The sequence below is a fragment of the Strongylocentrotus purpuratus genome, unplaced genomic scaffold (assembly GCF_000002235.5).
Source record: "Strongylocentrotus purpuratus isolate Spur 01 unplaced genomic scaffold, Spur_5.0 spur5_scaffold_10, whole genome shotgun sequence".
In the NCBI taxonomy this organism is placed as follows: domain Eukaryota; kingdom Metazoa; phylum Echinodermata; class Echinoidea; order Camarodonta; family Strongylocentrotidae; genus Strongylocentrotus; species Strongylocentrotus purpuratus.
The window spans coordinates 19,027,893-19,053,422 of record NW_022145595.1 but is presented as its reverse complement, the minus strand read 5'-3'; the positions used below and the strand labels follow the sequence as shown (position 1 = coordinate 19,053,422).

The 25,530-nt window shown below is 35.8% G+C and overlaps 1 protein-coding gene across 2 annotated transcripts in view; it reads left to right on the top strand.

Moving 5' to 3' along the window:
• The window catches only part of LOC100893834, a 38,492-nt gene that overhangs the window by 2,045 nt on the left and 10,917 nt on the right, over window positions 1–25,530 (top strand). For both annotated transcript variants that reach the window (XR_972743.2, XM_003726168.3), the window contains exon 3: window positions 25,182–25,421. Coding sequence is in view for 1 of the 2 variants with exons in the window: in XM_003726168.3 (XP_003726216.1) it covers window positions 25,182–25,421 (240 nt within the window). In the remaining variant the exon portion in view is untranslated. The remainder of the gene's footprint in view (window positions 1–25,181; window positions 25,422–25,530) is intronic.

Sequence of the window (25,530 nt, the reverse complement as noted above, 5' to 3'; positions counted from 1 at the left end):
TTTATTGTATTTGACCTTACATGCCTAATAAATGAGGTGTATAATTTAAACAAACAAAACAACAATAACAACTAAAGGAAAATAAGTACAGTACAGGTATGTATCCACATATTTGTGGCAAAATAAAGTTGAATACTCTGGAGGTTTTTACAAACCAATGACCCAAATGTCAATATATGACGCTGTTAACCAGGGCTAACCCTGAGATGCCGTAAACATGCTATGAATTGACTTTTGTACACGTATCTAAAACACAGACAGGACTGCTAAGGTACATATATGTACAGTCTACAAATGTAGCTCATGTGGTTTGTCTGTATTTACTCATATATAACATCATACTTGTTGAAGTATGCCGAAGGTCAAAGGTAGCGTCCATGCATGCTATACAAACTTCTTTCTAGATCACTGATGCTCAGATAAAGAAACATTCTGCGCAAATAAAAACTTAATATGTTGAGAGCAAAAAAAGTATTTAAACAAAAGTAAAGACTGTTTGATTTAACTCTTGTACACATATGAACCATTGTTGAAAGAAAACTTTTTGGTAAATGTAAATATTTTGTGGATTTGGTGGTGTAATTGCAAGATTTTCATTCGGCAAATAAAAACATGTTTCTTTACTTTTAGTTTTTACCGTGATAGCTCTTTTTGCATTTTTTCAGGGCTAAATCGCTCACCATACCAATGTATTTTTTCACTGTCACAAATAGTGATGAGGGATTGCAAAGTTTTTAGTCTGTCTCAAACAGAATTGTCTATGTAAAAATACCATAATGCTTGGTGAATGCCAGATTACTGTAGTTCAAAGGGGGCATCCTCGTCATACAAAATTTAACGAGAATGATATTCTATAGTCAAAGTAAACCAGATAATTTGAGATGAAATATCGTCATGTTTATAGAACAGAAGTACATGTACAGTGTAAATGTTATATTTACAGTGTACGGTAGGTATTTCATATACGGTACTGATTGTAGAGTGCAGGAGTTGTGATTGTTGTATCATCCGTTGGGATTTTAGAGCCAAAAGGGCTTAAACTCTTTTAAATAATATGGCCTGGTTTCATAAAACTTGTTATCAATTACAAGATACAATAATTGTTATAAGCTACTGACATCCTTACACTTTATTGGCTATAAGCAGCTTTGTCATAGATCTACAGTGTATGGCACCTGTTATTAATAACAAGTTTTATAAAAACAGGGCCCAGAGTTAATGCCTTTTTGGCTATGAACAGACATTTTTGTTGACCCCTCATTCGACATAAATTTGCTTTCTTAACTAGTTTCCTTGTTTATTTTATTGTATTCATATTATCTGTAACGTTACCCTTCTACATGTATTGATATATATATTTTTTAATACTCTGTATGTATTGTATATGTTTTTTTTTATGAAGAATGAAATAAATACCATACCATACCATACCATACCATTTTGAGAGCTATAGAATAATGCAGAGGTAAATGCAGTTCTTTATTTTTCATACATTAATAGCAAAGAGAAAATTGTTAATATTGAATGATACTATCATGAAAATTTCTATAAATTTTATAGCCAAAATAAATTTATTTGCTTGCCCCTGGCCATTCGGCAGACATGCCTATATACAGCCATTGTCAGAGTTATTAATAAGCATTTACTGGGATGCAAGAAAAGTTAAAAAAACATTAATGTTCAGTGATAGTTGTCATTGCTAGTGGCAGGAGGAGAATTTCAAATCACAATGATTTGATTCCATATAAATGTTAAACCCCAATTTATCCCATGATAAATTCTACATGCTGCATTTTCTAGGAGTTACTGTTTGATTTGATATTTAGTCTTCTAAAGTACCATAAAGTACCATTATTTGACTATAGAATAAACTGCCATCATATCTTGGCAAGATATGTTTGTTAGAGACTGAGAGTGATGCTGGATATAAGTGCATAATGATAACATGGTGTTAAACCAATGCTTTTTGACATCCCCAAGCTTTTTATCCAACACCTCCCTGTAATATTGTGATAACTATAAATCAGGGACCCATTCCACAAAGCCTTTTTTCAATGACAAATGACAAAAATCAGTGACATATCTGCTGATAACCATTCAGAAGCAAGGATTTTCCTAGCACATAACAAAAACTGTCATGTGTCACTGATGACAAGTTTTGTGAATTGGGGCCCTGCCCTGATGATATTAGAGGGAAATATGAAATGGCTAACTAACTCTCAGGTAGATTAGTGAAATGCAGTGACACAAAAAAGTTATATTTTGTTATATATCTGAGTGAAAAAGTCTACATGTAGCTAACTATTTGCCTAATTAAGATAGTAAATGATTTGATCAGCCCCAAATTTTTTACAATGTCATTCTACTTCCATCTGATGAAATTATTATTTACAACAGTTGTGCATCTTGTGTTCCGGACGCGTCTTTTAGTGCCACAACATCTCGCTAAGTTACCTTCAAAAGTTTGGACTTATTTCAATGCCAACTTTCTGTTTTACTGCATAAGATGATTACTGTAACCATGTAAGATTGTTCAACTTGGCTAAGTTTCAATCAACCTTACTATTATTCTTTCCCCTGCGCAACATTACCATTCATGTTCCCCAAGTATTACTCATGACATTGGAAGGCTGGGTAAATATCTGGATTATTTGTGCTTCCATGCCTCCAAATACAACGTGTGATCTACTGGCACTATACAAGATCATGAACTCAAATATCATTCCAGCCGAATGCGCAACGAGCAAACGAACAGATCGGTCTTGTTTTCCTATATACCACTGCGAAGGGGTGATAATTTTGTAAGGAGGTATCTAGGATTTCTTTCATTGATTCGGTATAGGTGCCAATGTGTTTGAACATACAAAACACACAGGGGCTGTGGTTTTGTTGCAGGGTTAATCGTTGTGTGGGGTACCTCTAATGCTGAATTGGGGAGAAGTGAGCCGGGACGGGATGAAAAGGCACAGAGGGGGGAAGAAAAGAGAAAGAAAAAAGGTTAGGAAGAAAGAAAGAAAGCTAGAAAGAAAGAGAGAAAGAAAGAAAGAAAGAAGAAGAAGAATTAGAGAAGTAAGAAAGATAGAGCGGAGGAAAAGAAAAAGAGAAAAATAGAAAGGAGGGAAAAGAAATAGAGAAAGAAAGAAAGGAGGAAAAAGAAAAGGAGAAAAATAAAGAGAAAAGGAAAGAAAGGAGAGTTCAAGGAGAGAGAGGCAGCTTATGAAATAACCACAATGAGAAAAAGAGATAGGGATAGAAGAGGAATGAAGAGAGAGAAAAGAGAAAGAAAGAAAGAGAGAGAGAGAGAGAGAGAGAGAGAGAGAGAGAAAGAAAGAAAGAAAGAAAGAAAGAAAGGAGAAAAAAGAAAGTTATATCAAGAAGAGGGGTGCTATTTTATGAAGGAGAGTCAGATGCAGCAATTAAAATAAAAGGTAGCTTTGAATCAAGAAGAAAGGGAATATTTGGTTGAGCGAACGTTTAGTCTCTTTTTCTGACTTTTCATCGCAATCGTGACAATAATGGACAAAGTATGAACAAAAAGGTAAGAGAATGAACTAAACAAAATTATAAAAATAAGAGGATAAAGTATATAGAAATATCAGATAAGAATGACAGAGATCATGAGATGGGTACACGGAGAATGACAAGAGGAAAGAGAGAGAGAGAGGGAGAGAGAAAGAGAAAGAAAGAATGGACTTTTTTTGTTGGAAGGTGGGGGAGGGGGGTCAGAGAAAGAGCAAAAACCTCCCTGTTTGCTAAAGTCCAATCCATTGCTTTCAATAAAAAGCCTCTCCTTTGAATCGAAGTGTATATGCCGTGGGCATAGCATTTCAAGGTATTGTGAGGGAAAAGGGAGACTGGGGAACAAAAAAGAGCCTGTCTTTTTTTAGCACTCTCCACGCTCCTCACTCCTATTCTTTCTAAATACAAATAAAAACCAATGTGCATGGTATTTAGTACCAAGTTGGTTTTGTGCAGACATGCTTCAGCTATCAGGAATGATGTTGAGTAATTGTTACTGCATATAACTTGAGGTATATTTGTAAACCGTCCCCTGTGTACAGAACTCATTCCCTTGTAGGCCTACTTACCCCTACAATACTTCTAATGTTGATTTATAATTACTGTCTAAACAGGACATTTCTATGGTCGCTTTTGAGAGCACTAAGAGTAAGAGTTGCAACATTATGATATGTGCCACACTGATAGAATAGGCCAGTTTTGTAATGTAACCAAATTTATGCATACGGTGTATATATGCCTTTGTGAAGTACCTTTACCTTGTACAAATTGTTTCATTCACCTGTTACAAATGAATGTATCTTAATTCTTGATAGTCACCTTTAGTCAAAATTCAAATTGCACACATTAGTTGTTGCTAGGTCGGACAAATATACCCTTGCCCTACCTAGCAACATGTCATATGCAATTTGCATTCTGACTATTGAAACACATTTATTCAAATTAACAGGTGAATGAAATTATTCATATGAGGCACTTAAGTATAAGTTTGGTAACATTACAAAAATAGCCTTTTACAACGTTCTTCAGTATCATACATCTTGTACTGATCACCATTTTCTCCCCCCCCCCCCCCCATTGATATTAAACATCTCTGAGATTTGCATAGTGCAAATTGCAGATAATGAGATAACAATTTCAAAATGGTGAAATATTTTTTTTCTTCATTTGTAACAAGTTTAGAAATATGAAGATATCACAAAATAATTAACTTTGTACAGAATTAATTTTGAAAACCCTTGTGTCCAGCAAATTCTCCTTGTGCTGTAACCGTTCCATTTGTGAGGTCCGTTGTGAAATGTATGAGACATTTGCATGGCAGCCATGTTGTTGTGGAAGCGTGCCTTATGCATGTGTTCAAGTATGTGACAAAATTTCACCCTTGATATTTATAGGGGGTGTTTATTTTCAAATTTTCTTTCATATTGATTAGAGTATAGTTAATTCCTATTTTATTTGCTATTGAATAGTCTTGTGATTGAGTTGATTAATTTTCATATACACAACATTTGCACTTTGGTAATGGCATCACAAATACATGTGCTTTGTGTTTAGGAAAAACTTTATAAAATTAGGACCTTTCAATGTAAATGCACAAAAGTAGGTCTGTTACACATGTAAGATGAGTGTGCATGATGTTTTGTCTGTTTGGGGCTTGTACATAAACTCTGTGTTAGTATATATGAGCTAATGTCCTTCTGGGTCCAAAAAGACAATCTAATAGGTTATACTTCATATATGACAGTGTCACATTTCCCTGTGTGAGGTCAAAGGTTATCTAGGGTTAGATAGGGTCATAGTTCCACATCTAAAGTAGATGCATATCCCTGTTATATGTAGATGTTCTTGGTAGATTCTTTTTTTTCATTGCTATCTACTCTCTAAAAAAAATTGAGTGATCACGGACATCACTCCTCTGGAGAGTGAAAATGTAGTGAAAATAGAGTGAACATTCACTCTTTTCTTCTTAGAGAGCACTCTAAAATCAATCGATTTTCACTCCTAAACAAGTGATCACAGACGTCACTCCCAAGAAAGTGAAAATAGCACAGTTTAGAGCCAATCTGCACCAGTGAAGATGCATGAAACAGGTTTTTTTCTTCAAAATTCACCTTTATAATGATATTCTTTTATGGTTGTGAGTCGGGTCGGGGGTGGGGGGGGGTGGGGTCTGTACATGTAGGTAGGCTGAAAAGAAGAATCTCTCATTCTTTTCAAAGGTGAATAGCAGTGTCAGTTTTTTCAGCCCATTAACTTTGATTAGGGCTCCCAGAGAGCGCGGACATGCACCGTCTCCTCTTCATTTAGAATACCACACTCTGTAGAACTCAAAGGTATTCATTGCATGCTGGTCCCTGTTTCATAAATGGGGTATCTTGCTGAGTGGTGAATGCTTGCGAACGTTCCGAATTTGGATTTGCCAACTTTTTTGACGAATGCATGTTGGCAAAGATCAGGGTTTGCCTTAATGACTGTTCAAAATTTCTTTGCGACAATGAAAACTGTTTGCGAACTTTCTTGCAACCTTTTACAAACCTTTTGCAACCTTTTACGAAACCCTGGCAAAACCCCAATTCCCTACGTTCGCAAGCATTCGTCGCTCAGTGAGATACCCCCTTTAAGATTCGTTATCATTACAAACTGCTATAGATCAATGACAAATTTGGCAATCGTTACCGTCAATGCATTGATTTCAGTAGCTTATACATATGTATCAATTAAATGTAATTTGTTATTGACGACAGGTTGTGTAAAATGGCCCAGGTTATAAAACTGAATAATGAAGCTGAAAGCTGTTCGAATTAACTGATCATGCATTTGATGCAAAGCCTGATATATCATGGAGTTGTTCAAATCTGTTAGATTTTTATCAAATTCAAAGAAAGAATAAAATATTAAAAAAATTAAAGTGTTGGTATCCTCACACAGGTAAAATGGACTTCTATTTTTCTATTTTTCTATTTTTCTGCCAATGTCATTTCAGACTGATGTTGTTTGCATCATGTCATTTTGAATGTTATGAGCCCTTTGAATACCTAAGACATGGATGAAGTAGATTGATGGGTTAGCTGTTGACTCATCTGTAAAGAATTTGGAGGTCATTAAGATGTTTTTGTTTGTCAGAGACTGGCTTGATAATCTCCTCTAAACACTGAATTTTATAAGGTCTATGATTTCATCAGAAAATCTCGCTCGTTATACAGACCAGGGCCCGTCTTTAGAGTTAATATCATTCACAACTTATTTTGATTTATATCAATCACAACTATGTCGATAAGAGATAGGAGAATGCAAACTTGCGATTGATTGGAAGACTTACGAATTGTAACTCTTTGTAAGACGGGGCCCAGATCTATGTATTTCTGAGTATGAATTTTCTTCAATACTTTGGATCCTGGTCCATTCTTCTAAAGAGAGAGCTATTGAAAATGCCACATTTCCTTTTTTTTTAAAATCTGTAATTCTGTACATTATTATATTATACGTGCCTGAACACCTGCATAATTGACAGCAAGTTGCCCCAATATATCTTATATCTTTTATATTTAAATTACACTTTTTACCACACTTGTAATATAATAATTATAATAAAAAGAAATTTCTGGCAGCGAAGTGCCTAAATACCTACAAATTTGACAGCAAGGTGCCCTAATATATCTTATATCTTTTATATTGAAATTACACTTTTTACCACACTTGTAATATAATAATTTATAACAAAAGAACTTTCACAACCAACAACCTATTGAAGTTTTGCTGGGCAAGTAGATATTTCTAATGGGAAAATGGCTACCCTCTCAATTGTGAATGTCTTCAAGACATCAAACCTAATTGACGCGTTTCTTCAGAGATGCGCCCAATACTGTTCATACAAACTTCTGTGATCTCACTCACACTATGCAATCAGTGTAGGGTTAAACTCCGCTGCTGCCTAGCCACAAAGTTTTTCTTTCGTTTTCCATAGACTCTTTTCACATGAGTTCGTTCTGCTGCTAAGATCCAAACAAAACAAGAGCTTGGTAGTCTTAATATTTAGACCTAGTGATGCTTTCTTGTTCAGGTATGTCTCCTCTTATCAAACCGGTTGATCTGCTCTCAATTTAGTATTAAATTTATTATTAAAAATTCATGTATTAATTAAACAAAAATATGCTTGAATAGCGCTACAGTGTACAAGTAAAAAGACATTGCTTGATCCACCATGTACCTCTCTAATTATTATTTTGTCCGTATTAAGTTGATTCTTGACTGGTGCATAATGAAACTAGATTCTTTAGAAATGTTAATTACAAGTGTAGAACATTTTAGAAATGATGTTTACAAGCATTTAACAATATTCAACAATACATGTGTGGGTGTATATTAGCCTATTAGGGGACATTCATCTTGTATGTTGAAACTACTAAATGCTTGTGAAAAACACTGGACACCATGATGCTTAGTGAAAACAAAAAGAAATGAATTAATAAATAAATAAAGTAATTAATTGAAATAGACTACTGATATATGTAGGATTGTATCAATCCTACCATAAACAGGATCCCAAATTGATACAAAGCAAACATTCCAAAAGAGACACTTACATGAAACTTATGATTTTATTCTCTAAGAAAGTGATTAAAAAAGAAAAAGATCTGTATGGTATGGTATCTTAAATCTTTGACATACTTCATCAATACCAAAGAGCCATAGCAAAATTTAAGAAGGGATTCCAATTTTTTTTTTACAAGCTAGCATTAATAATCATCACTCTAAATACTTACAAATTGACACAAAACTCGAAACTGTGTTGTATTTTTCCTCTACAAACTACAAAGTTCTACTGCGTGAATAATCTTGACTGTACTACATAATTGTAAAGTGACTCAAGTGCAGCAATATATGGTGTTTTTTAAATGCAAACTTCAGAATAAATTTGACTGTAAACACTAATATAGGGTATGACTCAAATCACTGATGTGTGCTGTGTTGGACAGGTGGTTCGCTGAAAGCGCTTACGACAAAGGAATACCTCCATTTTGTAGGGGATTGTTCAAAATGAAAGTGGATTTCAACTTGGTGATTATGAACAATAATGCCCTTCTGTACTCCAATGGTGCTACTAAACCCATTTAATGAAATGGGCATTTCTATGATTCATGGTTCTACATAACAAGTACTTGAGTATGCATGGACATGTCCACCCACGATTTATGACAAATCTACTGTTGTGCAATTAAAGATCAGTTTGGACAATGGACATCACTCTATTTAACGTTCTTCTTTGTTATCATGAATATATTGAATTACATTCATACTTGATTCATTTGATACAATTTGATTTTGGTTAATACATGTCAGTGAAAAAAATACACGGGGGCTCGGGGCGAATTAGCCCCCGAAATGCCTAAAAGAGCCCCCGAAAATCAGAAAAGAGCCCCTGTAGTTTGCATAGAGTTCAATGCAAAACAAATTTTAGATTGTTATTTCATGCAGGCAAGCTTGAAAAGTAGCCCCCGAAAAATAAATATTAATTTTTTCCCTGATACATGTCCGGGAGTTAGTAGCTGTTACATGAGTATCAACTTTGAATGTATGCAAGTTTTGTGCACTATCTACATTATATGGATTTTAAATGAATTTGGTGATAGTTTGCTGTAATTGCCTGATGATCATGTCAAAATCATGTCAAAATCGCTTGGACATTAGATAAGAGATGGGACAGATAGAAAGAGAGTTAGAGAGGTAGAGAGAGAGAGAGAGAGGGGGGGGGGATAAGAGCAAAAAAGAAAATCCAAATGAATGTAGGGGAGAGAGGACAAGAAATACAGAAAAAGAGAGAGAAAGAATGAGAAAGACAGAATATACCGAGAGAGAGAAAGAGAGAAAGAGATACACAGCACAAGAAGAGAAAAATGAAAGAGATGGAGAGAAAGAGGATGAGAGAAAGACATAAAGAGAGAGAAAAGGATAGATATATTGGAGAGAGCACATGGGAGAAAGGACTAGAGACAGAGAGAAAGGAAGAGTAAAAATAAAGCAGTTCGAACGCCACAACTAGCGGAGCGGCCAGAGTGGTGCCTTATGTGTGACCCAACTTCCCTGTTTACCAGTCGCCTATTGTTTGCCTGCTTGCCTTCTATTGTCGTCGGAGACTCATGCATTCCAAGCATACATATAGTCACTGGAGTTGTTTGTCAGCATTGCCCGGCCGTGGAACCACCATTGTCCCACCTCAAACCGTCTTGGCTATTTTAAAAGCCTCCCCGTGATTACAGGTGTATTATGATGATGGTCGGTCGAGCGAGCAAGCAAGCAAGTGAGCGAGCTCAGCAGCTCATAGTGTGGAGGCAGTGATTTGCTGCTGCCAGAGGTTAAAGAGAAGGTTGAGTTCTGGGAAGAGGTGAAAAATAATTTGTGAGCGTTGTCATTTTTATAGTATGCAAGTATGGAAGAACATCAGATGAAAAATGGTCCCTGAAAAGCATGGCTCTTAAAATGCCTTAATATTCTGAATATGGCATGTAACATCATAAAAATTGGGACAGATTTTAATGCCACAAGATAGTGTAGCCCCTTATACATCTTTCTGTGTACAGTGCTTGTAACTTTACCAAGACTGGGCCAAATGTTTTATCATCTTGATGATTCCAGAACCTTGCACTTCACACCAATACTTGCTAGATGATCAACCTATTCTGATCGATTTCACTCTATTTCTTTCACAATGCAATTGCATTAGGGACCAGGGGGGTGTTTCACAAAGATCCTAAGTCGAACTTAACTCTTAGTTGGACTTAAATATTATGGAGAGCCATTTGTAGCATTATACTGAAATATATTCAAAAGCAAAAATTCAAGTATTTTAGACTTTTCATAAATTCCACATCAAGAACATGAAATATCCCATGATAATAGAAAATATGAATGATTTGAATTAACATTTTATGCCTTTTAAAATAACTTTTACTAAATAATTTAAAGGATGCTAATGGCTTTCCATAATTGTTAAGTCCAGAGATAAGTTCAACTTAGGATCTTTGTGAAACACCCCCAGAACTCAACTTTATCTTTAACATCCAATACCCCACTTTCCCTACTGTGGCTGGTTAAGAGCATTAATGGTGAGGGTGTGTGATGAGATGGGCATTGGGGATGGTCGGTCGATCGGTGGTTAGCATTTAATCCCTCTCTTACTCGGCTCATTTCATGTGACTAAGCATGTTTTAGGAAGCTTTATTTTAAGCTACCCATGCCCATTTAAGCATCCAAGGAGTATTAACTTTGATCAAAACAATTTTAAGGGAAAAAAAGAATCAAAACAACAATTAAGCGCAAGCTGATGCATGTATAAATTGCAATGACAGATTTAAGTTTATATTCTGATTCTGAGTTTATTCAATTAATACAACGTCGCCCATTCATTCATATATGTTTGAAATTCAACATATTATTTAATAGGATTTTGGAATGCATTCCATCATATTGATTAAGAAAAATAAAGTGTAAGTGAAAAATTACCATATTTTCTCCAATAAAACTTCCAAATGGGTGAGCAATTATTTCATTATCTTTTAAAATTCTAAACTTCATCTGTTGATGTATGAGGATTTATCAGTGCGTTCAATCTTATTGAAAAAATGTGTTAATATAACAATAAACATATTTTCTCCATCACAACATCCTTATAAGTGGGCAAATATTTATGCTATGTGACAAAGATTGTAGTGAATACTTTGAATGAATTTAATCAAAAGAAAATAACTGTGCTGCAGTGAGGTAAAGCCTTTTTTTTAATTGACAATATATTTATTTCTGTGTAATACTGTGGGTGGTAAACTATTGGTCCATATTTCCTGATTTCTTTGAAGTATATATCAAATTAGTCGAAAAATGTCTTTGATGATCGACACACACACACACACACACACACACACACACACACCTCCCTTACTTTCCTCGCCTCTCTACACAGTTGCTCGTTGACCACTTGTGCCATTTCGCACAAAACCATAAGAACCAATTAATGAAAGGATGTCTTTGTGCAACATGATGGCTTAGCAATATTACCCAATTCCATCTCCATGACAACTACTTTAATGCTGGTAACTGGAAACAATTCAATAATCTTGATGTCTTTGGTAGATGTAGATCTTTCACATGGAGGATGCAATGTGGCACCAGGAGATAATTTGTCTGGCATATAAAGATTTAATTTACAATTTAAAGCATCTCCTCAAAAACACAAACATTGACCTGTAGACACTGTAAACAAATTAACTTTATGCCTACTTAACAGTGAAAAATGCCTAAAACTCGGTTTTAAGTTTATTTATGACATTCTGAACAATAATTTCAGGATGTAATGCAAGGCACTGTTAGATTACATTTCAATTTAAAAAAATAATATTCAGTTGTTAGTTATATTTTACACAAATTACATGGATTAGGAAGAGTATGAGAGAAAATGCATGTAGAAAATAGGAAGGAAAAAAGTGTCAATTTTGAATTATCAATATGACAAGAATTTGACTCAATTTTTGCTGCAAGTCACATGCACTGCTCACTAAAATAATTATGTAACTGGGAACCTGCTTTAGCGACCACCTGTATAGATGAGAATGCATGCTCCCACATTATTTTTCATCTTTACCAGAAATAGATGTGTAAAACAAAAATTATTTCAACATCAAATTTTGCCTCCACGTAGATCCCTTTTTAATTGTATGTATGGCAACAAGGAGGGCACGGGTTTACAGTTCAACTACAACACAAAGTATGTTGACTCGGAGTATTGTGAAACATGGCATTTCTAGGTCTGATATACTTGCTAATCTTGTAGGCAGTTGGGATTAGTCATTGGGAAACAGTAATAGTTTGGTTCACACGGCAGCCTGACTTTAAGTTTAGACAACTTTAAGTTTAAGTCATGGTTGTAAACGTCAAAGTTATAGGGACCGCCCAGATGCACTCATGGTTACACAACTTTAAATCTACTTGAAGTTTAATCAACCAGATCTTAAGGTTAGCATGATAACTACAAGCAGGATGGGTCCTCAGTTGAAGACAAGTTATGTACCATGTGGATAGAAATAACTTTGAGGCTACACTAACTTGTAGTTAAAAAGGATGCTTTCTAAGCTTGTAGTTTAAAACTAGAATACTCATTTTTTTAGATTGTGTGAACCCTCAAAATTGTTAGTGAATTGTTTTCAACTTTCTTTTTTTTTCACAAAAAAGTTTAAGCCACAACACAATCGTGTGAACATTGCTAGTAATATCAAGGGCTGGACCTGAGCTTTCTGAAATCTTTGCTTGTGCATTCCATATGTAGCTTAGACTGTACTTAACCCTAAAAAGTGCTTTCTATTTCAAATCACAAGTTAGTATTGTGACAACTAGTGTCGTGACAATTTAACTGGGACATGGTTTATAAACTTTATATAATGTATGAATTCATGTAGGAAGTCTGTGACAAATATGGTTAAATTATGACGATTCATTATTCAATTGATTGATACTTCTAGTTAGAAATATATACATGTATAACAAGACTTTCACGAAATCATCTATTTCAGTACCCTATTGTATGTCCCATAGAAATCCTGTTCTGATTGCATAATAAACGTTGCTGTCAATGCAGTGTTAACACTGCATTCACCAGGTGATAGACGGTAGTATTGACATTTCCTGAAGATGATTTGTCAAAAGTCTATGCAACCATGGTGGCATAAACATTTACAATTCTTTTGACTACTGCTAGGGAAAAGTGGATAAGTACCTTGCAAAGCACCATTTGGATAGTGAGTTTTGTTTCTTGAGATCCAGAAGAACAGTAATTTATATGTTTTTTACACACAATAGACACCCTTCTGGCTTTCAAAAGACGATTTGTTCCATGTGAGCAGTTAGTTGGTTCTAAGAACTTTGTCTATGACATAAATATATTTTAAGCTTAAGATGAGTCCAATCCTTGTTTACACCAAAACGGCCTCTTCAAATGACCCCCAATAAAATGGTTAGACCAGCCTGGTATCATCGACAACAACACCAAAACATCACCCCTAATGGTCCTCAAGTATTTGTGTCGGCTACCTGTGAACTTTAATTTGTTTTGAGACACTTCATAACCAGCCCCATACAGGAAAACAGGTTTAACTAAAGTTCAAATAGCTGTGAAATGCCTAATCCTGACCAGTTTTAGCAAATTATGACTAAAAATAAGAAAGTTATGAATTTTTTAAGTTGGGATCAATCAAACACAAATTGGCAACACTGTGACTTATTGCTCTGTACAGAGATTTCGTACTTTCATTTTCTTTTTTATTGAAGAAAGAATTGATGTTGTTCCCAAACAGGGGTAGAATATGAATATATTTGCAATAATTCTATTTAATGTGCATGTATGATTTTAACAAATTCTTAAAAATTATAATTTCTGATTTTTTTTTTTAATACAGAGCAAATAGTATCAGGGGGAAAAAAAAATTGTTTTTCAGTAGTGTAAATACTGTAGCAGTCCAAAAAATTGACAACTTTTTTAAATGGCGTTTAGGCTGTGTAAATTGGTCCATATAGTGTAGGAAAATTGTCCAAGAAACACTTGCTAGAGCATGTGTTTTACACTCTGAATGTGGCAAATTTTGGGGGATATCTTTTTCATTCTTGTTCTTTTCCCACCTTATTTCCCACCTCACTCCACAAGCTCTCATACCTTGATTATAATTGGTAGTATGACTTTGTAAAATTATTTCTGCATCATTGGTGAACTTTGAGATTTCAGTTGAAAATAAGAATCCACTCTGCATATATTTACCAAATATAATGAACTATACTTAGTTCTGTGTAAACACTGCACAAATTCTCATAATATTGACTCTTCAGAACAACATGCCCTGTTCATATAACATAATGACATGTTTAGCCAGAAAATTATAAGTGTTAACACAACATAAGATCAAAGTATATGACAAGCAGTGATAACCAGGCATATTTTTGTTTATTTTGGATGTACATGTAGGCCTAGGCCAGCTGGCATAAAAACATAAAGATGTGTAAATATTTTGAAGTTCTAATTTATATCATAAATTTCTAATGCCATAATAAAATTCTATATATATCCCCAAATTGAAAAATTGATGAAAACGCTCACAGCTGTTTTTAGTATGCTTATTCATCTTTCACACATTATTTTTTGCCTACAAATAGCAAAGTTAGTATCAAATACTTTTGTGTTTTTCTTATAAAAATGATTAATGTGCAATAGTGTTTTTACAGCTCCTTGATTAAAAATGTTAAGATCCTATTATACTTGAAATATGAAAAATACATTTATATGATATTAAATTTGCAATATGTTCACATCATATTAAGATTAGTATCTAGGTTCACTGTTCTTACAACTTTCAAGCCATCTTTGATAACTTTTGGTGGTTACATTCAATCTTGTAAACCCTTAAGTCCATCAGGAGATGATTACTCATTTCATGGTAAAGCATTAGTTTATACTCAAATATATATTTCAACTTCTTGTATTTTTGAATGAATTATTAAATCTATAATAATAATACGCTAAGGCTCCGCGGGGGGCGCGACGTCTCCGCCGGCCTTTGTATTCTATTGTTTTTTAATGAGATCGCCGACCCAAGTTGGTGCAGCTATCTCCTCCTGAACCCTCCCCTCGGGGTACCGGTGCCCGGTGCCGTCGTCCGCGGGAGAGTCTACTCTAGCGAATTGGCTATACTCCGCCCGAGGTCCTCCTCCGTGTCGACGTCCAGGGCGAAAGCAGACGCGACATGCATAATGCAGGATATGCGTGACGACAGAGATACCTCATGGATATTCAACATGACATCCGTAGACACACGACCGATGACTGTCCACTCACATTAAGTTGCGTATTAAATGCACGACGTACAGGGTCGGGCTTACCCGAGTAAAGCATCTTTCTATAGGATATCCATTGTATAGTAGCTGCACGAGCCACAGAGATACACACGAAGCTTCCCGTCCACGTCCAAACTTAGGGACCTATTTCCATCATTATTGCCGCGATTTTTATATAGGTGTCGTGAATGGAGGTATGAAATGAAAGCTTATTTTGTGATTATTACGGCCATGCTACTAAATTTTGATTATCATTTTCTAAAGGAAAGTTTTCACAAGAAAACCATTGGACTGACAATTCAGTCGCAAGCTGCCTTCAGTCCTCACCCATACAGTACTACACACAGTGCAGTGTAACACCGGCACCGCGCACCGCAGGCTTCCGAGGCCTGCGGCGTCGGTGTTCGAGCTGATCATGGAGTTACGCTGGAGTGTGTGCGAGTTCGATCAGCTGAGCTGAGCTCGAGTCGAAGAGATTTGACACTTTGAAATTGTTATCTGTTGGTTTGCATCACGATTTCAATATAGTTTCGTGAATAGATTTACGAAACCTGAGCTTAGAATTAGTAAAAGTATTACTAATGTCTACGTTTTTAAACGACTGTCTGATTTTCTTGTGAAAATTTTACTTTGAAAAATGATTATCGAAATTCATGGTCAGAAATAATCACAATCTAGATCTATTAATTATGTTACAGTTCTTGCATCAAAGCAATGCATGAAAACTTAGTTATTGAACTAGAAAAATGTTTTTTTTTTAAATAGGCAATTAGACCTATGAAGTATTGAGCCTGAAACCTTCGCCTACTAAACAAATCTCAACAAAGTGTAGGCCTATCCTTTTATGAATTAATGAAAAAGTAGCCCCAGAAAAAAGAGCCCCCGAAAGTTGAAAAAGTAGCCCCCGAAAATTTCCCCAAAATTTGAAATGGAGCTCCCAAAATGAAAAAACTTAATTTTTTGCCTGCGCCCCCCCCTCCAGAATCCCGCAGATTTCCGCGGGTCCTGAGTTGAGTGTATATATAATATAGGCGTGGGGTCCACGGGTTTCAAGGGGCCATAAACCCCCAAAAGCTCGGGGGTTACGTTCTTCAAAGTTGGGGGGGGGGAGAGATCAGATCGCGGCGAGTTGAGTGTATATACAATATAGGCGTGGGGTCCACGGGTTTCAAGGGGCCATAAACCCCCGAAAGCTTGGGGGGTTTAGGCGTTTAGGGTCAGATAAGCATATTTTTAATACTTTATTTGTGACACTTGCGGGTCACTAATTGGCGTGGGGTCAATACATAGAGTTGCGTAGTGTTGCGTACCAACTACGCTGGCCTACGTTACTATATGCTGAGGGACGGAAAGAGGTACGCCAAGGTACAACAATTCAACATGTTTAATTTTTTTCGCGTACTTTCGGCGTAGAAACTTGACGCAGAAAGTACGCCTTTTTACGCAACAGTACGCTACCCTACGCCAGATCGTCAAAGCAGTAAAAGCTTTCTACACAGTAAGCAACCATAAGCAAACCTGTACGCCAGCCTACGCATAACCTACGCAGGGACTATTTTCCCATTAATATGCAGCCTAATTTCTGCGTAGTCGGTACGCCACACTACGGAACTCTACGCAGTTCCAGTGGCTTAAAGAATAACTACAGGTACAGTTGGATCGTTTTTTTTTTTTTTTTTATATATAAGGCCAAATTAAAAAAAAAACATGTTTAGCGTCCTGTTTTTTCGAAAAAATGGGAAGGAGGAGGCCCTTTTTTTTTTTTTTCAAAATGGCCGCTCCGTACATTTTCCCTGACACTCTGGCTATTTTTCAAGATGGCGGCCGACAATTTTTTTTTTTTCTTTTTTAAAAACAGAAATACAATTTAGCAGTGCTATTCATGTTTTTTTTCTTTCAAAAAAAAAAAATAAATAAATAAATAAATAAATAAAAATAGGAGGCGGCCCCCAAAAAGGAAGCAGGCGGGGACGCTGTTTTTTTTTTCTTTCAAAAAAAAAAAAAAAAAAATATATATATATTAAACAATTACAAAAAAAAATTAAAATTTTTTTAAAAAAATTTAAAAAATTTAAAAAATAAATAGGAGGCGGTCCCCAAAAAGGAAGCAGGCGGGGACGCTTTTTTTTTTCTTTCAAAAAAAAATCAAAAAATCAAAAAAATCAAAAAAAATTCAAAAAAAAAAAAATAGGAGGCGGCCCCCAAAAAGGAATCGGGCAGGGACGCTCAACATGTATATTTTTTTAATGGCCTGAATGGCAAGCAAAGTTCTTGGTGGTTTTAATTTAGACAGTCTCTATATATCTATTTACACCCCCGCCCCCCTCTAGAATCCCGCGGATTTCCGCGGGTCCTGCTAGTACATGATATAATCTGTTTAGAGCTAATTTTTTTTAAATTGTTCATGCCTTTCTGGCTACTAAGTACAAACATACTGTTAAATCAGTTGAAACTAAAAAGAATTAGGCACAAATACTAAGACCCCTGTTACACATACGTCTGAAAGTGGACTGAGGCCGGCCCCGGAGTCGGCTCGACGTATGTGTAACACCAACTTTTTTCGAAAAGCCGGACTGAGGCCAGGTGGACTCAGTCCACCTCGGGATGTGGTTTGAGGCCGGCCTCAGTCCCGCAATCGGTATGTGTAACACCAAAAGTGGACTCGAGCCGGCTTATAAGCGGAAGTGACGTAACCTGTATTCTTTGTTTTTATCATTCTATCACTCTCTCTTTCTGTCTTTCCTTATGTTATTCTTTGTTTTTATCATTCTATCACTTTCTCTTTCTGTCTTTCCTTATGTGAAATGTTTTTATCATTCTATCCTTTTTTCTTTCTGTCTTTCCTTATGTTATTCTTTGTTTTTATCATTCTATCGCTTTCTCTTTCTGTCTTTCCTTATGTTATTCTTTGTTTCTTCCTTCTATAACCTTCTCTTTCTGTCTTTCCTTATGTTATTCTTTGTGTTTATCATTCTATCACTTTCTCTTTCTGTCTTTCCTTATGTTATTCTTTGTTTCTTCCTTCTTTCATCTTCTCTTATGTTATTCTTTGTTTTTATCATTCTATCACTCTCTTTTTCTGTCTTTCCTTATCTTATTCTTTGTTTTTATCATTCTATCACTTTCTCTTTCTGTCTTTCCTTATGTTATTCTTTGTTTCTCCCTTCTATTACCTTCTCTTATGTTATTCTTTGTTTTTATCATTCTATCACTTTCTCTTTCTGTCTTTCTGGAGTCTGCCCCAACATCAGCTCGTGAAAAGGCGACGTGAGGCCGGCCTATGTGTAGACGCAAAATTGCGGGCCCGAGATCATGTGTAACAGGGGTTTGATGATCTCGAGGCGGCTTCAAATTGCCGGTGTGAGGCCGCCTCCGGGGCCCGCTTTAAAAGCCGACGCATGTGTAACAGGGGTCTTACATGGCCTCAAACAGATGTGCTTTAACATCTGTCCTGCCAAAGTCCCTATTTTCTTCCTTTGTGTGTGTGTTTGTGTGACTTTTCTTCTTTTTCTATCTCTCTTTCTTGCCTTATATACTAATTTTTCCTTGACTCTCCCACTTGCTCTCCTTTTCCTCATGGTGATAATTATTGTCTGTTTTCCACTCAATCTCTTTTATCACTCACTATATCTTCCCCTTACCCCCCCCCCCCCCCCCCCCCCCCCCCCCCCCTCTCTCTCTCTCTCTCTCTCTCTCTTTCTCTAGCTGCCCCATCCTCCTTCAAAAGGTATTTTAATTCTGTCTTCTCTGTACATCACCATCAACATGCTTCACTAAACTGTCTTTCCTTGCTAAATGTCATTCTTTCTGCACAAATATTTATCATTTTGCGTCTCTTTCTCTCTCTCTTTTCTCTCTTTCTCTCTCTCTCTTTTCTCTCTCTCTCTCTCTCTTTCACTCTCTCTATCTTCCCCTCTCTCTTTCTCTCATCTCTTTATCCCTCATCTTCTCTTCCCCATCTTTCTCCTATTCCTATCTACCAATTTTAGATCTCCACCCTTCCTTAAATTGGATACTCGTCGATCACCTGACCTTTTTTACACACGTACAGTTTACGTCATCATTAGCTCAAAAGCACATGGTCATTTAGATCCTAAACACCCCCAAAACCACTCTAAAAATCGAGTGGGAACACACCCGTGTCCTTCACTAAACGCGTGCTGCAGTGCCTGGCCCATGCATGCAGCCCGCATAGACCCTTATCACCTCCCTCTCCCGATGTGTCAATACACTTTCTGAACATGATCAACGAAGCAGACTTTGTACATGTTTTTCTCCCTGCTCCTCTCCACTCTACAAACACCATAAACAATCCGGAGAATAATCCTTTTATTTGCTTGTTTTTCTAGTCCGAGTCAAAAACAAGTTATTGTGCCCTCTAAATAGCTCGTTCGCTCGCGCAGGGTGAAAAACAAGCTCCAGCGGTCGGTTGGCTGCTCCAATCTGTTGTTGTACGGGACAGAAGTATCAGATTTATCTCCAAGATCTGTTTGCACGAGGCGGACTAGCACTGGTTTTAATTGATATGGTCCCATTCTTCTACCAGACTCCACATGTTGTTCGACATTGTTTGTGTCCTAAATAAAATAAAATAAAATCCTATGACCTTTCCTCCACTAGGAGATTACTTAAAGTTTCAAAACCATTATATCTTTATATTGTTGCATATAGTGTCTTGCTACTCTGTTACACAAGCGTCCATGACATGTGCCAAATAATGAACTCTTTGGATCCTCTTGGGTATATCTTCTTTTCTTTGTTTAATATTTTTTTAAATATTGATTCTGGAGATGGATTCATTTTTTTAAAATTGGGTCATCACATTAATATTTTCATAACAATAATCTGTATTATTTTCTCTCCTGACACCTTTTGTGTTTCTTTTAATTAGGCCTATTATGTTTTTATTAATCTTGAACATGAAAAATTAAATTAGGATTGGGCATTGGGAGAATAATTTGTATTGGTTGCAATTTTGGGCTTTTTATTAAGATTTTTGTTTTATTCAGCATCTAAAAACAATTGTGTGGCAAAGAGATGCAAGGATTAGTGTGATCTTATGTGTTTATATCAATCATATTAAGTCATTGATATAAATAGTTTATTGATTTCCTTTCAGGAAATATGATATGTAAGATTCAGAGAATTCATGCTTTTAAGAATTGTGAATCATTGATGCAATTTTAACTTTATGTTCCGTAGTTAAAACAGGACTTTGTGAAATAATGGGAGGTTTTTAGTTGTGAATTTTGTTATCAACTTTCGTTTCGCCGAATAGAAGTACTGAACAAAATATGAGACGTATTGTCATGTTTCTTATCGATCGCGAGCCATCGATACAATTCATTATGTTTCAAGCAGGCATCCACGAAAACAAGATACATTGAATAGGGGATTAATAGAAGCATAGACGAGGTGAACGGAGGAGGTGGTCCCCTGTGTGAAAGACACTGCACCCGGGCGGGGTCACGTTCACGTTTGATCAAACCCCAAACGGTTGTTTTTCAGGCTGCGCCATTCAAACCCGCTGATCCGTTACAGACAAAGCAAGGAAGAGAGAAAAGGGGGGTTAGCTGGTGGTGATAAACAAGGCCTTGGTGTTTACTGTAATCCATTATTGAAAAGCACTCATAGGGTCCTTCTGCAGGAAGGGACAATTTGGGGGGAGATGATTGAATTGAAATAGTGGAAATTGTGACCACCAACAGACTACAGTTTACCAAAATAAGATAGTTGATTGAATATACTCGGGACAAGATTACACCTGTTAATTTTTTGCATTGGAAAGATCATTAATGTTTGCTTTCGAAATCATATGAATGGTAGTATAAATGGAGAAATGGAGCATTATAAAATTCTACAAATTGTGTAAATAAATATATTACCCATAACATTTATGAAGCTCGAACAAATGTACAAAGTGGAATTTTGCTTTTAAATAACGAAATATTTCCCTACACTGGCTTACCGTACTTTTTTATGAGATGATTTTTTTTTAAATACAGGTATTGTTGGCATTTGTAGGTACAGTACATGGATGTACCATACTATTGCATGCAGATTTTGATATGTATAAGTACATTAACATGTGTATAGATTTAATTTTAGGTTATATTCGGTCTAAATTTCAAATTTTCTGGTAATGAATTTGCAGAAGGAGACACTCAAAGCAAGCAAACAAGAAATATATATTTTGAAGTGGTATCCATACCTATGACCACTCCAGTAACTTGATCTCAGTCATCATGGTGATCAAAGTACAACACGTTTTTAATACCGAAAGAACGTTAAAGGTAGACAGGATTGGTAGTGTTAATGCAAACTGCACTAAAGGATAGTACAGTCGAACCTGCTTTAGTGACCACCTGTCTATAAAGACCACTTTTATTGTCGCCCTTGGGAGGTCTTTATAGAGAGGTTTTATTGTATTAAAGAGAAATAGTCATGGAAAGCTATTATACTGCAGATTGTTTGCAATCAAACCTGCTTTGTATAGACCACATTTTTGTCTCCTTGGAAAAGTGCTTCTCATTAAAACAAGTACCGGTACTAAAGGAACCTGTACATAAGACCACTTGCTCTTAAAGGCCGCTTTTCTTGGCTTCACAGTTTCGATGCCAGCTGGTAATTAATAGGGATGGTTTTGAAAAATAATAGTGCATGTATACTTAAAGAGAAGGTTGAGTTCTGGGGAGAGGTGAAAAATAATTTGTGAGCGTTACTCATTCTTATTATGCAAGTGTGGAAGAACATCAGATAAGACATGTTCCCTGAAAAGCATGGCTCTTCAAATGCCTTCATATTCTAAATATGCATGTAACATCGTAAAAATCGGGGGCCGACTTTTTACGCCACGTGTTCGTGTAGTCCCATATACATCTTTCTGTGTACAGTGTTTGTAACTTTACCAAGTCTTGGCCAAATTTCTTATCATTTTGATGATTCCAGAACCTTGCAATACACACAAATTCTTATATGCTAGATGATCAACATTTTCTGGTCGGTTCCACACCGTTTCTTTCACGATGCAATCGCATTACCAGAACTCAACTTCATCTTTAAACATGTTTCGATTGGTGAGATTCATAGACTTCATACAAATTGGAAGGATGGTTATGAAAGTATTAGCCTACCCTTTCACATGCATATACATGTAGTACTAATGTCCAAAATATAAAAGAGAGATGTGGCTTCCATTTGTTTAAATGTCGACGACTCTCTTCCATCCATCCATCCCTCCCTTCCCTTTCTCTCTCTATCTATATCTATATCTATTTGTCAATCTCCCTCTATAAATATCTCTTTTCTTTGTTCCTTTTTTTAAAAATTTCCATTCCAAAAATAGTGAAACGGCAAATACTCTGGAAAAAACCTGTGCATTACACATGTACACAGTACACAATGAATTTGGAAAACTGTTAAAGTAAACCAGCCATACCCCCTAAACCAGACGAAAAATACATAAATTAGCTCTCTCCCATTCCCATAGTATATATTCTGAAGTATACAGAAGGTTGACAGTGTGTGTACCAGCTAGGCACAGTCTTCTCCTCACGTCTTTCTCTTTCTCTTTCTCTTTCTCCTCGAAAGATATCAGGTTTTGTAAACAATGTAACTTAAGAAACGAAATAGGAAGGCGGCTTGTTTGCTCGGTGCAGTTATCAGGTATTTGGTTTACAACTTTGATCTTGGGATATTTATGCAAGCTGCTGAAGAGACCAAAATCAGTGTGACAGGATGGTAACAGATTTTGCTCTTGATATTTTTTTCTTTTGTGGAAGATTAAAAGGAATAAAGTTACAAGAGCCAGAGAGATGTATTCTTATACACTGCATATATGAACTTATGAACTTCAGAAATATATGGCAGTTTAAATAAATTTTGAATGTTTTTAAATTGTAAATGAAGTTGAATGCCCTTTCATGCTTTTGGAAATAGGTTAATGAAAGATATGTAATCATAATCCAAATCAATGCATTGTTTATTAAACATTAAAACGTTTTGGACACAATGTTTCTGATGTACTATCACATTGTCTCTCTCATTTTTTAGTCCCATCAATTTATTTAATGAATATCTTATATTGTTTTGTCTTTTGGGAATATGAATGACAATTATGACATGTTATCTGCTATTTAATACCATGTGCTGTTGGTGTTTTAATAATTGTTTGATTAAGAATTTACAGTGTTGGCATTTTCCTTCTGAACAAAATATTTAATTGTGACAACAACAAAAAGAGCAATGAAAATTGTTGATAAGGTAAAATATGTTTTTCCAATCAGTTTAAACAATTAATTGATATTTAATGCAAGGTTTGTTTTTCCTATTTTTGTCATGAAATACCGCATGTTCATTCCTAAATTTCTTTTTTCCCTAATTCCCGCAATGATGTCATGGTTGCCCTCTTATTTACCTTCTGGGTAATCCGGATATCATTGTTTAAAGATAACTTCATAAATTTGTGAATTGGCCTCCTTTTCTTGCTTGGCTGCATTCGACTAATGCTTTGGAGTCGTAACTATCACAATTTGAATGAAAGCGTGGAAGGGGGAAAAAAATACTTGTTTACTCTTGACAAACATGAAAATAGCTGAAATGTGTGAAGTACTTCAATGTCAAAACTTTCCCATCATTGGAACTAACATGAACAGGCCGCTGGCATTGTTTGTTTGTTTAGCAAAGATGCATTTAAAAGAGACAAGTGAACTAATTTGTTGATACCCTTCAAGGGTAGGGCATACAGCTAAATTTAGGGCAAGAAGGTCGCTTGGAGGCATTGAATGTCTGGCAGCCTCTCCGTGTTAACCTTTTGATGACATTTTTAGAATTTTTGGCAAACAGTCATCAAGAATGTGTTTACATCTTGGGAATAATAATTACAATCTTTTAAAATGTGATTAAGAGGATTTTCCCCTGAAGGCAACTTCATTTTCTAAAGAGAAAAAGAAAACAAGAACTGCACAACATGTCAAATTCTTTATTTCAATTTATGATTGAGCAGTATTGGGGGGTAAGCAGTTTCAAGGCACTGTAAAGTGTTATTCTGAAAAGACTGAGAATTAATTATTGAGATTTTGATGAATATTGGGTGAGATTTCACATTGAAATTTGGGATGATTATCACATTTTCATTGATATATCTTTTTAATGAATAAATTATATACCATAATGTTTGTTACAAGTCAAACTATCACTAGTATCAACTTAGCATGGTTTCTCATCAAATAGCTTTCCAATATTATAACTTTTTAAGTTTCAACTATTATAACAATACTTCACAAATGAACAAACCATTTACTGTATCCAAAATAAGATTTGAATTACTGCAGGTTGTGCACTGTACATCTCTTAATAAAGGAATATACATGTCATGTCATTATCAGTGATATTTAAAAGAGTTCTGTAAAGGTACAAGAATCAAAGGTGCAGAGAGTGTGGTTATCAAAATATTATTTTATTTATGTAGATGTTGTAAAATGCGTTGAAAATTATCAACTAAGAATCCTGGTCTGAGTGTGCTTAAGAACGGGTAAAGAAACCAACTGTTGGGCATATTGAAGAAATATAAATTGACACATTATATAGAACCAACTTAATAAAAGTACCTCTCTATTTCGTGTATCTTTGTCATGAAGAAATTTTACCAGGACCAGAATGCCCTGTTAATGAAAGAGCATCTCTATTTCTTATTGCTTGAATTTTTGTCAACAACCGAAGTCACTCTGAAGTTTACAAAGACTAGAATGCCTTGTTAATCTCTATTTCTTCTATTCCTTGTATCATTTCATGAACAGCCGAAGTCATTCTGAAGTTCTACAAGGACCAGAATGCCCTGTTGAACAACAAGGAGCTGGGTCGTGAGCAGGTTTGCGTCTCAGCTGCCAACTACAATGGTCTGGAATACTGCTACAGATACCCCAAGAACATCCATGTCCTGACGATCGTTCTTTCCCAAGCCGTCATCTTGCTGTCGTTTGAAACTCATGAGAGGTTGTTGGAATGGTACCACAAGATAAAGAATACATTACCTTCAGGTGAGGATTGCTAAAAGACCCACTACCGTACACTACTTATAGCTACTTGCCCCCTCTATATAGCAAACAATTCCTAATCAGTGCCTTTTGGTCCCCCATGATCCTCTTT